We start from the raw sequence: 15,838 nt of genomic DNA on the forward strand, positions 1-15,838 counted from the left end.
TCCAGAAGTGTCCTTAGAATTCAATTGCTCCTGTAGCCAATGCTTGTTTTGGGCAGAAACTGTGGCATCATAACTGTAGCATATTGCTGGCTAGGGCACTTTATGTTTCATTTTTCCAGCATACAAAATGTTTTTTGATATAGCCTGCATTTTCTCATTACAGCGGGTTGCTTTGTTTAAATAAGGAATATCTGCTACATAAACTAAAATGTTCCCCTCCCTCCTTTCTTTCTAAAGCGGCATCAATAATGTTCTTGATGCAAGATCAGTCGGGATGAAAATTTTTGAAGACTATGCCAGTTCTTGGTATTGGATTTTAATGTAAGTTTTTATTCAGAGGAGGCCTTGCTTCTTGCATGTGAAATTGGAGTGCTGCAAGGCACACAAAAAGCAGGGGTGGGGGAGTCCCCTCTGGCACTTCCATTCATCGCATCAGTGCATCTTGGGGTTTCATTATGGCTCTTTCCTGTCACTTGTGCAGGAATATCAGTCCCTTGTGGTCCTTCCACAATGGTACCTAAACAATGAGGAAGCGGGTGGAGCCCCATGGTATCATGTTCGGGAGGGGTGTATACCTACCACTCATAAATAAGGCTTCCCTTGACCACACTGTAAAGGACTGAATTCAATTTCTCTGTCAAAATCTGATGGCCCAGAACCTGGGTTCAAACCTACAGTTTGACAATCCTATCTACACATCAGAAAACTCTAGCCGTAGTCCTATTGCCATCCTGCCACATAATGGCATCAACTTGGGCCCCACACTGTGGGTGCCCAGCATGCCCCGCCCACACCATGCCCAGTATACCTGAAGCATCTCCACCCCCATCATTCAACCCGGACACTGAGGTTCAGCGCTGAAAGCCTTCTGGCGGTTTCCACACTGCAAGAAGTGAAGTTACAGGGAACCAGGCAGAGGGCCTTCTTGGTAGTGGCTCCTGCCCTGTGGAACGCCCTCCCATCAGATGTCAAGGAGATAAACAACTATCTGATGTTTAGAAGACACCTGAAGGCAGCCCTCTTTAGGGAAGTTTTTAATGACTGATGTTTTAATGTACTTATACCCAGGTGGGCGGGGTATAAATAATATATGATGATGAGGAGGAGGAGGAGGAGGAGGAGGAGGAGGATTATTATCATGACATCATGACACACGCTGTGGCATCATGACATCATACCATGGGGTGGGGCATGAGCTGCAGCAATGTGGCAGTGATTGGACCCCTCCCACCTGATATCCATGCTCTCTCTTCCCCATCAACTCTCTGCTCTCTTTTCCACCATCACCCCCGCCTGAACACCACGCTCATTCCATGGGGTGTGGTGCCTGCATGCCCGCCCCTGCATTTTGTGGGTGCCTGGCCCCTATATGGAAATTTTGGGGGGTGCTCAGGCACCCAGAGCCCCCAGGGAGATGGTGCCTATGCTTCCATGTATTTAAAACACTGAGCATCAAACCTGGATAGGGAAAGCACTCATTTCAGAAAGCGTTATTATTTGTAAAGTAAATGCAGTGGGGGGAGCATTGAAGAGAAGACAGATTCCTAGCTGCTGATTTATTTAAATTGCTATGTCTTTCTTTTCCAGAGGCCTGTTCATTGCAATGGTTGTCAGCTTGCTCTTCCTTGTGCTTTTGAGATTCATAGCAGGTGTTCTCTTCTGGATTTTCATCTTTGGTGTGATTGGGATTATAGGTTATGGTAGGTGCCAATGATTTGCTTTTGACACAGAACTACATATCCAAAGTTTATAGGTTGGGGTTAGAGGAAAAATGACTCCTATCAACTGGGAATTGTCTGCCTATACAGTGGTACCTCTAGTTGCGTTCCGCTCTTGTTAAGGACTTTCAGCTTATGAACACAGCAAACCTGGAAGTATTTACTTCCGGGTTCCCCACTCACGCATGTGCAGAAGCGATCTGTGCTCTTCACGCATGCGCAAAAGCTATCTGCGTGCTTTGTGCATGCGCAGAAGTGCTCGATCGCACCGCGCATATGTGCAGAAGAGGCGCTCTAGTTGTGGACTTTTCGGGATGCGAATGGCACCCCAAAATGGATTAAGTCCACAACTAGAGGTATCACTTACTTATCACCCTCTGTCCTCAGTACTTGCTACTGAGCAATTCCCAGTTGAGCACTGCACTTATAAAAAACCCCTCCCTCAGTCCATTCCTCTTCTTCACCCAGCAGCACAAACAAGTCTTTTCAAAGTCCACAGACTGCGGGCTGGACCTCGTTCAGCTGAGGTGTGTGCCTGCTTGTGAGGCATGTTTGTGTTTTTCTTCCCTCAGCAGGCAGCAGTATATTTTCTGGCAGTTTAATGTGCCAAAAAGAAGAACCATGCAAAGGCTTGCCATATTCTACCCACTGTGCAGCTGCGGCTCTTTTCTATGTCTAGAAGACTAACATCACCATCTGGCTTTTGTTAGGAATTGTCAGTGGCTGCAGGATTAAACAAACATTTTCTCTTTTCTTCCTGTGGTTTTATAAGTTGGAAGGTTCATCATCCTTTCTCCACTCTGTGTCCTACTAAAACCTGAAATACAAAACAAGGTTTATTTGTCGGTACATGGTCTTCAAAGAGAGCTCTGGCCACTTCAGGCATAATGAGGGTTTTTAATATAAGGATAGCTGTCTATTTCACTCCGTATATGTGTGTTGTGAAGATGCAATTGGCTGTGGCTTACTGATTTGTGCAGGAATGGTGCTTCAGACCGCGGCATAGAATGGGAGGAAGCTGCTGGGGCAATGGCCCCAGGCACATTTTTCTGGGGAGTGCTGCTTATGCAGTCCTGCCAGCCCTGAGCCGCTTTGCGAGGCTGGGATGATCCTAGTATCACAAAGCAGCTTAGATCTGGCATATCAGAATGAGAGGGATGCAGCAGCCATGAGTTCTTCTCATGCTACCCTGCCAGCCCTGAGCCGCTTTGCAAGGCTCACCAAGTGGTTCGGGGCTGGCATCGTTGTGGCAGCATTGATGGCAAGTGCTGGGCTGGTGCAGCGGGCTTCGTTCACCCTTGGCACATGCCCACCTGCCCACACAGGGCACTGGCAAACTATGCTATGCTGCTGGCTCCAGATGTTGCTGGACTCCATTTCCCATCAACCCCATCCAGTATGGCCAACGTTCAGGGATGATGGGAGTTGTAGTCCAATGATATCTGGAGAGCCCCAAGTTCCCTGGCTGGGTGTAAACAGGGAAAGAGTTAAATGCACAATCATCATGCATGAATATCCATTTGTTAATTCTATGCTTTTTCCAGACAGTGTAGGAAATTATTTATTTGAAATGGTTTGAAACTACACCCTGCCAAAAATTTCCTCTGGAGGCCTCCAGTGAATGACTTTTGATGGTGCTCTTGTTCCGGCTGCTCAGTATATTTGGGAGTGGGAAATAAATTGCCCCCTGAAGAAATTAGCTAGTGATATTATATAGTTTTATTTTGTTTTGCTTTCCTTTATGATTTATGTTTTGGCTCTTGTTCCTGCCTATTATGGAGCTACTTCTAGCACCTTTCTGCAAATAAGCTGTTCTCTGCCTGTGGTTTGGATCCCATTCCAGGGGTGGGATTTGGTGGGACCTACCATTTGTGCAGAGATTAGGGAATTGATCTGTGTCACTCTTCCAACACGTATTCTTTGTTTCAAAAGGTATTTGGCATTGCTACTGGGAATATCATCGCCTTCATGGAATACCTGGCTCTGATCTTACTATCTACGACATTGGATTCCAGACGGACTTCAGGGTGTATCTGCAACTGAGGCAAACATGGTTAGCATTTAGTAAGTGGATTTAAAGAGAAGTCTGTATTTTGACACCCACTTTGCATTCATCTAATTAAACAGGATTTTGCTGTTGTTGTGATGGGCACTAAAGCGCATGACATCAGCATTGTTTCATAGAGCTCTTGCCTTAAGAAGCTTTCTAGTGCTCAAGCTGCTGACTGGAGGCCAAATGTTAAGAGCTTCCTGCAAAGAAAGCACTTCTGCGCATATATATATATATATATATATATATATATATATATATATGAGAAAAATTCAGGTATTCATTGGTTAGATGTGATGATTTCACGTTTGCATGGACACGTGCAGCAAATAGTAGTTTCCCACTAATAGCAAACACAGGGCAATGCCCATTATCCCTCACCATTGGCTATGCTGTCTGCAGCTGATGGGAACTGGAGAAATCTAGTCTAAATAAGCAAAATAATTAAAAAGAGGGATGGGGAGAGTCTTCAGTTGTCTATATTCTGAGGATTTACTGTCAGGTATGATGAACATATTATACAGATTATTGATGAGCAAGGTAATACCTTTTTTTTTTGTTCAGTTCTCCAATAATTTACCAATTGCTTTTTTATAATATATTAATTTTCAGCAGTATAACCAACAAAGCAAAGCAAAGCAATCTATGAAGCTTTTTACCAAAGCAACAGCACCACACAATATACTGAACATAGAGAAAGTCCTGTCTAGGGAAGTAATAATGTTTGAAATATCTGTAAAAGAGAATTAACACAGACTAGATTAGAGCCGGGACTGAAATCTGTTTCTACTGCCGAGACTGCGCTGCAGGATTATTATTATTTTAACCATTTGGTATGTGTGTATTATATTCTCTTCACCACTAAATAGACACAATCTGCTTCCACAAATCTGGTATTGGGGAGACGAGGGAGTGGCCTTTGAACAAGCTTGACTTTGGCAACTTTTAGAAATTAAAACCAGAACTAAATTTAGATTTCATGTTTGACTTTTAAACTTGGCAACATTTTGGACACTTTTTAGCCAGTGTAGAGAGATTTTGTTGTGCACTTCCTCCATGTGGAAGGTTTTAACTCCAAAATCATCAGCAATTACATACATGTCTGTGTTTGTGTGTGTGTAGTATATATATGTATATATATATGTGCATACACACACACACACACACACACACACACACACACAGAGTGTATATATAGTATGTGTGTGTGTGTGTGTGTGTGTGTGTGTATATACATGTGTGTACATATATATATATACATATAGCAGTCCTCAGGAATAGCTTGGGATGCTTCTCTCTTTAATGTATCCCATAGAGTTACAGAAACATAGATGCTTGCTTTTTGTTTTCATAAAAAATCAAGAATGTTACAATGCCACTAGCCATGAAACTCCTGAAATCATACAGCTCTCAATTAAAATGTGAGCACACATCCTTGGAGAGCGTTTGTTTCTGGAACAAGTGAGGAAGTTGCCTCGAGGAGCTAATTTGCATAATATATTTTCCACATGATTATTGGGCCCGCCATGCAATTTTCTGCCTTTGCACTTTCTGCTCTCGTGGATCTGTTTCTCAAATGCATTGGGCACCGTTCAGTGCTTGATTATCCAAGGTGAAGGGTATGCAAATCATTGTGTGTCAGCCCAGCATCCATCCATTGCCATGTGAAATTGTTCATTGCAAATTGCAGTATACTTTCTGTGTCAGGTTTGGAAAAGGCAAGTAAACTGAAGGTTGTTCTTCAAGGAGTAACATTGGGGGCGGGGGACAGCTAATGTGAACACATGCCTGAGTATGTAAACAACCCGGGAGGAATTTGTATAATAATCTCACAGTTTATTCAGTTTACTGGGAGTACTGGCACATACGCACTAAACAGTATGAAAGTTGGGGGAAGTGGGAGAATGTAATACAAAATAATACATCGCTGTCACTGCAATAACTGTGTGACACTTTACACACAATAGTTAGTAATTTGTTAAAAGTGTTTAAAAATGTTCTTAAATGCTTGGTTACAGTTTAAGAAATATTTAAAAATTCTGTATTAGAGTAAATGTCAATTGCCGCACAGCTGTCCCTGAAAATGTTCATAAAGTAACAGATATTTACTACACAATTTTATGTGAGAACATCCTTAAAATTATTTGTTATGTAATCATATTTCCAAGCTCCACTCCCATTTTTACACTGTTCTCAGGCTGCTTTTAGGCTCAAATAACGATCCTGATTATCTTGGAATTATTTTTGAGTGACACTGGGATAATAGAGGTCACGATCAGACACATCTTTTAAAACATCAATTCCATTCATCTTTCCCAAATACTATGCTAAAATAGCAGCAAAAGCCAAACAGTGGATAATGACTGTCTAATTGTAAATATATATTTCTTTAAATGGAACTAAGCATTCCAAGCAAAGCACAGCATTTTATTGCTTTGTTTTAAGACAAATCATTCACAAATACTCATATACTATAATGCTCATCAAGTATGAACCTTATATATGTTTAATTAAACGCAACACACAAATGTAATCAGGACAGGGGCACACATTCTGGCTGGCATTCTGCTTTCCAAGCACTTTAGAAATCCGGGCTAAATTCAGACATGTGAGAACTTGTGAAGTGCAGCACTGAAACCAACCACTTGAAAGCGGTGATGTCCTGGTTTGATATCTGTCGATAAACTTAATTTTCTTGCTTTCAGTGATACTACTTTGCATAGTGGAAGTTGTCATTATACTAATGTTAATATTTCTGAGAAATCGAATCCGAATCGCCATTGCACTTTTGAAAGAAGGTAGCAGGTATGTATACTGGAAACACATAATCATTGGACCTCTCATATTTGCATTGTTGTTTTTTGGCGCTGAAATAGCACTTTGAAGGAGTGAGACAAGCACCTCCCCCTCACCATGCAGATATTCTTGAGAGTGACTCATGAATGCCTAATCATGCAGTTGCTCAGTTCATACAATTTCTCTCCCTGAAGAATAGGGGAAAGTATCACTTGGTACTAGATCCTCAAATTATCAAGTAGTCACATGGAGAGGTCAATATGCAGCAGCCTGCAAAGTGATTGGAAATCAATGCAACATCAAGGTCATGGGCATGATGCTCTCCCTGTGTCTACTGGCACCCTAGCCAAAGAACAGCAGCCACGTTGTGAATTGCCTGTAATTCAAGCACAGCAACACGTATAAGCCATGTAGTCTGCAGTGCTAACATGTAGTAGGGACAGGTTCCATGGAACAGCATCCCTGTTAAGATATGACAGATGTCCTCTATTTGTACTTTCCAGAAACAATTCAAGACATTTTCGTTTCAACAGGTTTTTGCTGCTGGATGAAACTGTCTCTACCTTAGGTGTTTATACTGTATTGATTTTTTTTTTTAGTCTATTTATAATTATCCCTTTTGTACTGTTCTTAAAGCTATTTTTAGTTATATGTCAATCAACCTTGAGGCACGTGGAAAGCATAAATTCATAAAATAATTTTTAAAAAGACCCTCATGAAAATTTGTAACCAGCATTTCAGATGTTCCTGACAGAAGGCACAGCACATATCTAGCATCCAGGAGCAAACCTCTCTCATGGAGTGCACCCAGATTGTAAATATACTGTGCCAGAAGTACTATGGCCCCATTTAAGAACTGGCAAACAACACCCGTAAGATTAGGTGGGCCACAACTGGTGCATATCCTTCATCCAGCCCATTATTGAGAATGTTGTTTTTAGAAGCACTGAGAGTAAAAAAAATCAGTTGGGTGAATTTTAATGCCACCACATGCCAGGCTATTTAACAGTCTCATCCCACAGATTCATATAAATATTCAACAGTGAAGATGGCAGAATATAATCCAGAAGTCCATGTAGAACATCCGTCAAGGTGTAGAACAGAAATTGCTCAGTAACACAGTCTAAAAGTGGTGTAAACTGCCCTGAGACCTGTGGGTATAGTGCAGTATATAAAATAATGAATGAATGTAGCCACTGCACTGCTGAAGGATCCTTGTGCTAACATGGGCATTGTATTTTCTTGCATATAAAACACTTATTTTCATGTAGGCAACGTTTATTTGTTATCTTTATTGGTCTTTTCACACACCAAGTCTTTAGATCTAAAAGTATGCCACTTTTATAGTGAATTTGGTAGACCGCTTTATCAAACATTCAACATGCTTCCCATGATGTTGATGCTGTAAGTGAGAACAGATTTTGTCCCAGTGGCAACCTATGCTTGAGTAACCAAGTGTATAGATTTCTTGAGTCTGTTGTCATAAACAGCATTTATACAGCTAACGGCTTCATCATACCAGTGCTGGAACGTGAATATGTACCTGTGCCCTTTCTTGGAGCCGATTTTCTCTCAAGCCAGCAGCATCAAAATATGGAGGGTCTTGTGGAATAAAGAGACTGTGATTTAAATATGTAACAGTCCCTTTTCATTAAAGCTATAAACATGGAGTTCAGCAGTTATTTGTTGCAGCACCAGTCTGTACTATATAATTTTATCCTTATCATTACAATTCAGAGCCACTTGGTAAAATAAGATGCTTTTATTCAAATAAGCGTCAAACAGAAACACTCTTGAAACTTTATAAACTTCCTGGTAGGAGGTAATAATGCCTTATAGTTTTGCCTCTGCATTCAAAGGTCACTTGAGGGCAATACTTTCTGATATTTATGCATAATACATGAAAAGAAATGCTGCATGTAATAATTATGAATGCAGCAGAGCGTACCCTATAGTCAAGGCCTTGAAAAATACGTTGCTAATGACTGAGAGCTAAATGATTCCCCCCCCAGCTCAGTTTAACATTTTTTCAATGAAAAGGCAATTTATATTAAGCAATAAAGCGTTTGCAATCTAATGCTAGAACAGTTAACAAGCAGTTTGTTAGAACAAACGGTCTGTGTCTTCACTGTCAACCAAGAGCTCTGTCGTTAATTCCTGAAAACCACTGATTTGTGGTTATTATTCCTTAAGTAGCATAAGGTGATACTTTTCTCCAGTGACTCAAAAACTATTCAAGGGGTTTCTAGCACCAGTCATGATTTTCCCATGCGGAACTACTGTTTAATGTAAAAAAATCCTACCAGTAGCACCTTAGAGACCAACTAAGTTTGTTATTGATATGAGCTTCCGTGTGCATGCACACTTTTTCACTATCACGCAGTGCTTGAGCCTTGGTCCATATGGGGCAGTATTACAGAAAAGCATTATCAGCTTTCCATTCCCTCATCACTGAAGGTTGCAGAAAAATGCTGCAACAGCAAAATGCAGTGGGTAGGATGCACCTAATGAGCCCTGTTAAGTGAAAGCCCTGCACAGACACCTCCGCTTGCGAAACAGAGCTTACTCCATCCTCACTGGCCCTTCAATTTGGGATTACCGGTATTCTGTCTGGTAAGCTGATGGAACAGTTAGAAGAGTTCAGTGTTGAATTCTACCCACTATGTTTCACCCCTACAAACATTCCCAGAAGAAAGGAAGGAAGGAAGGAAGGAAGGAAGGAAGGAAGGAAGGAAGGAAGGAAGGAAGTATTTACTACAGCGTTGTATGGGAGCAAAAGGGAACCAGGTTGGCTGTGACAGCTTAAAAAACAACGATATGCTAAGCACTGGGAGCAGGGCTTCCAGAGAGGACAAGGTGCACAGTAGCAACCACAGCATGGACAAAAGGTGGCAGCTCAGGGGGAATTAAGAAGAAGAAAAGAATCAATGTTATGAAACCTGAAAGCAAAAGCCAACGTACAGGAAAATCAATACATCTCGGAGCAAAATACATAAAAATGATAATCTAAAAAACAATGACAGAGTGTTAAAGAGGAATAAAATGGAGGAGGAGATAGAACCGGGAACAGAATGCAACAGAAAATGGTGGAAGGCAGTAATATGAGGTTTTATAATAAAAAGAGAAAGTAGGAAACCAGAAAGAGCAATAAAGAATATTTTACTAAGGAACATATCACTCAGTCAAACAAGAGTGGGAAACATTTCAAAGGTTAAAAAGGCATATAAACTTTGATATTTATGGCTTACAAATATATTTTTCCTCTCTCTTTTTAGAGCAATTGGCTACATCATGTCTACATTATTCTACCCAATCATCACCTTCATCCTTATCGCAATCTGCATTTCTTACTGGGCAGTGACAGCTGTGTATCCTTCTTGGAGTAAGAAAGGTGCCTGGATGCTTCTTGCATTCCTAGTTCAGCATTTTAGCACTAAGCCAGAAAGTCAGGAGAGCGCCACCTCTTCTAAAAGAAGCTACATTGTGTGTGGTGGTGAGTGAGGAGGCGGAAGAGTCCTCGGTCAGTTTTATGTCTCAGTTGAGTCAGGTTGCACTGTTCAAGTCTAAGCTTGGCAGGAAACTGGTGTGGAAGCTTTTTTGGGGTTGCATATCCTATGAGATCCCCACAACATTCACCGGGTGTGAACACCTTAAGTTCTTGAAGTGTTCTTCTATTTTTTTTTTTTAATAATAATTTTTTATTACAGATTTTTATAACAACACAAACATATAACAAGTACATAAACAAATAAAAAACACAATCAAAACAAAAAACATGTACCATTTCATATCTTAGTTTCTTACACCTTTCTTCCCCGACTTCCTCATGCCTCCCTTCTCTGTATTCCAAGTTCTTATCATTTACTCAGCAAATCTTCCCTTATTTTAATAAAAATTCAAGCTAATCTTCCTTATTCTCCTTGTCTTAACCATTACTAATAGTAACCATTTACTTTCCAATCCAACATCATTCTAACTCTCATTGATTTTGTAGTATTTCTTTAAATAGTCCTTAAACTTTTTCCAATCTTCTTGCGCTGCTTCTCTTCCCTGGTTTCGGATTCTGCTCGTCATTTCTGCCAACCCCATGTAGTCTATCACCTTCATCTGCCATTCTTCCAGTGTGGGTAAATCTTGCGTCTTCCAGTACTTCGCAATAAGTATTCTAGCTGCTGTTGTAGCATACATGAAAAAAGTTGTATCTGTCTTTAACACCCCTTGGCCGACAATACCCAAGAGAAAGGCCTCTGGTTTCTTGGTGAAAGTATATTTAAATACCTTTTTAAGTTCATTATAGATCATTTCCCAGAATGCCTTAATCTTCGGGCACGTCCACCAAAGGTGAAAAAATGTACCTTCCTTTTCTTTACATTTCCAACATTTATTATCGGGCAAATGGTAAATCTTTGCAAGCTTGACTGGGGTTATGTACCACCTATAGATCATTTTCATAATATTTTCTCTTAAGGCATTGCATGCCGTAAATTTCATCCCGGTGGTCCACAATTTTTCCCAGTCAGCAAACATGATATTATGACCCATGTCCTGAGCCCATTTAATCATACTTGATTTAACCGTTTCATCCTGTGTATTCCATTTCAGCAGCAAATTGTACATTTTTGACAAATTTCTAGTACTGGGTTCTAACAGTTCTGTCTCCAATTTTGATTTTTCCACCTGGAAGCCAATTTTACTGTCCATTTTAAACACTTCATTTATTTGATGATAGTGCAACCAATCTCTCACCTTCCCTTTTAATTTTTCAAAACTCTGCAATCTCAATTTGTCCCCTTCCTTTTCCAAGATTTCCCAGTATCTTGGCCACTTTGACTCCATATTAGACTTTTTAACAGCCTTTGCTTCCATTGGCGATAGCCACCTTGGAGTTTTATTTTCCAGCAAGTCTTTATATCTGACCCAGACATTTAATAGTGCTTTTCTGACAATATGGTTTTTAAAACTTTTATGTGCTTTAACCTTGTCATACCACAAATATGCATGCCACCCAAAAATATTGTTAAAACCTTCCAAATCCAAAATGTCTGTGTTTTCAAGAAGCAGCCATTCTTTCAGCCAGCAGAAAGCTGCCGCTTCATAGTACAGTTTGAAGTCTGGCAGGGCAAACCCCCCTCTTTCCTTTGTATCCGTTAATATCTTAAATTTAATTCTGGGCTTTTTGCCCTGCCAGACAAATTTAGATATGTCTTTTTGCCACTTCTTGAAACAGTCCATTTTGTCCATTATTTGCAATGCTTGAAACAAAAACAACATTCTTGGCAATACATTCATCTTTATGACTGCAATTCGACCTAACAAGGAAAGCTTTAAATTTGACCAAATCTCCAAGTCTTTTTTCACTTCTGTCCAAGTTTTTTCATAATTATCTTTAAATAAATTCACATTCTTAGCTGTCATGTTTATACCCAAGTATTTCACTTTTTTAACCACAGTCAACCCTGTCTCATTCTGAAACCTTTCTTTTTCGACCTGTGTTAGATTTTTCTCCAATACCTTTGTTTTTGATTTATTCAATTTAAATCCTGCCAATTGACCAAACTCTTGGATTATTTCCAAAACTCTTTTCGTACTAGCTTCTGGCTCTTGCAATGTAAGTACTAGGTCATCTGCAAATGCTCTCAGTTTGTATTGTTTAGCTCCGACCTGAATCCCTTTAACCAACTGGTCCCTCCTAATCATATTAAGCAAAACCTCCAGGACCGATATAAAAAGTAATGGGGAGATAGGGCACCCCTGTCGTGTCCCTTTTTCAATCTTGAACTCTTCTGTAACCACATTATTTACAATTAATTTTGCTTTCTGTTCAGAATAAATTGCACCTATACCATTCTCAAACCCTTGGCCTACCCCCATCCCCCGGAGGTTCTTCAACATAAAGCTCCAAGAAATGTTGTCAAAGGCTTTCTCGGCGTCCACAAATATCAAAACAGCCTTAGTATTTATGTTCACTTCCAACTTCTCCAAAATGTCAATTATATTCCTTACATTGTCCGACAAATGCCTTTTCGGGAGAAAGCCCGCTTGGTCCCCATGAATCTCCTCCATCAAAACTCTTTTCAGTCTCTTTGCTAAAACATCAGCAAAGATTTTGTAATCCACATTTAGTAACGAGATGGGTCGGTAGTTCTTAAGTTGGGTCTTTTCAATCTCTGTCTTTGGTATAAGTGTAATATAGGCCTCTCTCCACGTATCGGGTGCCTTCCTCCCCTCCATAATCTCGTTGCAGACTTCCATCAAAGGTTGTATAAGCCCTTCCTTCAAGACTTTGTAATATTTGGAAGTCAGTCCATCCGGTCCAGGTGATTTGCCCAACGCCATGTTTTGAATGGCATCTTCTATTTCCTGTGCTGATATCTCCTGGTTCAAAATTGTCTTGCTTTCCTGCGAAATCTTTTTCAGCCCATTTTTCTCGAGGAATTGTTGTATATCTGTTTCTTTTTGTGGCCCTTGTGTGTAAAGTTGTCTAAAGTAGTTCTGAAAACAGTTCCTGATTTCAGCTGGGTTACTTATATTCTTTCCTTCCACTTCTATATTTGTTACCGTGTTGAGTTTTTGTCTCTTCTTTATTTGCCAAGCCAATAGCTTGCCACATTTGTCAGCAGATTCAAAAGTCTTTTGTCTCATTTGCTTAATTTTCCACTCTAATTCTTGATTCGTCAGTTCCATATATTGTGTTTGATAAAATTTGATTTCTCTTAAAATCTCTTGTGATTTTGGCTTCGATCTTAGTTTCTTTTCCCCTTCTTTTATCTTTTCCAGAATTTTTTCCTTCCTCTCATTTTGTTTTCTTTTCTTTAATGTATTTTGTTGTATCAGAAACCCTCTCATCACGGCTTTGCTTGCGTCCCATACTATTCTTTTTTCTACTTTAGTCCTTAGATTGATTTCAAAATAGTCTTTCAAAGTTTTTTGGGCCTTCTTGCAAATCTCCTCATCTCTAAGTAAAGTGTCATTCATTCTCCATCTGAAGGAGCCAGTTGTTGTTTGCCTCATCACCATCTTTATTGCATTATGGTCGGAGAAAGTTTTTGGGCAGATTTCCACTCTCTTTATGTTCTGCGCCATACTGCTAGTCACCCAAATTTGGTCAATCCTTGTCCATGTCATTTTGGCTTCAGAAAAGAAGGTTCCCTCTCTTTCTAATGGGTGTTTTGTTCTCCAAATGTCTATCAAATCCATATTGTCAGTCATTTCAAAAAAGGTCTTTGGTAGTCTTCCATCTTTTGTTACTACCTGTCTTTGTGCTTTGTCCATATTTGTTGAAACCACTCCATTCATGTCTCCCATCATAATTAAATTATAATCCATGTAGTCCATCAAAGTCTCATGCAACTTCTTGAAAAATTCAGCTTTCCCTTCATTTGGCGCATAAACTCCCACTATCAGATACTTTTCTCCTTGAAATTGGATTTCAATTGCCAAATATCTTCCTTGGTCATCTTTGAAGATTTGTTTCGGTTGCAGCTTTTCCTTTGCATAAATCACTACTCCTCTCTTTTTTACTCTGTCTGAAGATATAAATTCTTGTCCCAGTCTTTTATTTATTAATAATTTCCTATGTGCTCTTGTCACATGGGTCTCTTGTAAGCAAATCAAGTCCAATTGGTCTTTCTTTAGAGCATGAAATATATTTTTCCTTTTTCTGGGAATGTTCAAACCGTTACAATTCCAGGTTAGAAGTTGCAGAGCCATGATGGGGTTATTTACTCTTTCCTCCTACAGCTCCCAATTTTTGTTCCTCGTTTGTCGGTGGTTCCGTGTCCGTATCTAGTGAAGGATGCCCTTGCCCTGGAAACGTCTCTTTCTGTAGGTCTTCTTCGTGTTCTCCCAAGAACTTGTCTTTATCACTCACTGTCTTTATTCTTCTTTTCTTCCCCTTGTATTTAAAAGACAAGCCTTGGGGGAACTCCCACCTGAATTGAATGTAGTTCCTTTTCAGCAGTATCACCAGGTCCTTGTAGTGTCCTCTTGCGTCCAAAATGCTTTTGGGAATATCTTTAAAAATCTCAATGTGAAAATCTTCAATTCGAAGGGTTGTTTGGTAATGCAGGTTCAGTATTTTGTCCCGTTCCTCCTTTGATCTCAGAGTTATTAAACAATCTCTGGGTCTGTTCTTCCTCTGCCTTGCTCCCAGTCTGAAAGCACTTTCTATCTTAAATTCTTCTTTATTCAGCTCCTGCTTCCAAAAGTCAGAAAATTCTTTTGTCAAATAGTCCACCAGGTTGTCTTCTTCCTTTTCCGGCACAAGTCTGATCCTTAGGTTCCTCTCCTTGCGTTGCATATCCTGCATAGAAAGTGCCAGTTCATATTCATCTAGTTTCTTAAACACTGGTGGAAACTTTCTCTCAGCAGCCGTTGCAATTTCTTTAGCTTCCTCAGCTATCTTTCTTGTTGTAGATGATTCTTCCAATAATTTCCCAATTGCTTCTGCATTTGAGTTCACTTTATTCCCAAGGTCTGTTATACTTTTTGTATTTGAATCAATTTTCCCAGAGATTTCTTCAATTTTCTTATTTGTTTCAGCAACTTGTACTTTGGTTTCTGCACCTTGCTTTTTTAATTCCTCTAAAGAGTCATTTATCTTCTCCAATACCTTAGCAAAGGATTCTTCTGAAGACATTATTTTCACTTTTGCCTTTGGAATAACTGTAGTTCCAGGGGCTCCTGATACAGAAGCCCTTCTTTGCATAAAAGATTCAATTTTGTATTGTCTGCCAGATCTCAAGGTTGTTTCTTGTAAATCCTCTTTCTTGTGAGATTTCTCTTTACCATCTGCCATAACAAAGTCTTTTACTCAAGGTCATTCCCACACTCTTGAGCTTTCAGACAAAAGTTCTCAGATTTTAAGCTCCACTTGTTGCTGAAACAATGTATAAGTCCTCTAGAGGGCGTACAGTCAGTTCTTTACTTTCAAATTTAGTCCCCCACTCTCCAGAAAATAAACAAAGTTCTTTTCTATTGTTCTTTCTCTTTCTAAAGAATCCGAGTCAATAATGTCCTGCAAATAGCTTTACTGTGCAACAAAATAAATGTTTCAGGTTGAGAGTAGCCAAAGTCAGTTAAAGATACTTTTTTGCCTTCTTATATCAACAATCCTTAGCCGGTGCCTTTTCTCCGGCAGTCCGATCCCCAGGTACAGGAGCAGCGGTGAATAACTCAATTTCTTTTAAAATGGCAGGAAAACACTTTAAAATCTTCTCCCCCCCCCCTCCTGCCTTCGGGGAGGGAGTTCTTTACTTGGTGATGGATTTATTAG

The 15,838-nt window shown here is 39.9% G+C and overlaps 1 protein-coding gene across 7 annotated transcripts in view; it reads left to right on the plus strand.

Moving 5' to 3' along the window:
• Positions 1-15,838, plus strand: part of SLC44A5 (solute carrier family 44 member 5) — a 152,485-nt gene that overhangs the window by 119,576 nt on the left and 17,071 nt on the right. For all 7 annotated transcript variants that reach the window (XM_053392036.1, XM_053392029.1, XM_053392032.1 and 4 more), the window contains 5 exons: positions 238-321; positions 1,588-1,700; positions 3,651-3,782; positions 6,474-6,573; positions 9,840-9,932. In XM_053392036.1, the coding sequence (XP_053248011.1) occupies positions 238-321; positions 1,588-1,700; positions 3,651-3,782; positions 6,474-6,573; positions 9,840-9,932 (522 nt within the window). The remainder of the gene's footprint in view (positions 1-237; positions 322-1,587; positions 1,701-3,650; positions 3,783-6,473; positions 6,574-9,839; positions 9,933-15,838) is intronic.

Source organism: Podarcis raffonei, chromosome 6 (assembly GCF_027172205.1).
Source record: "Podarcis raffonei isolate rPodRaf1 chromosome 6, rPodRaf1.pri, whole genome shotgun sequence".
Taxonomy (NCBI): Eukaryota; Metazoa; Chordata; class Lepidosauria; order Squamata; family Lacertidae; genus Podarcis; species Podarcis raffonei.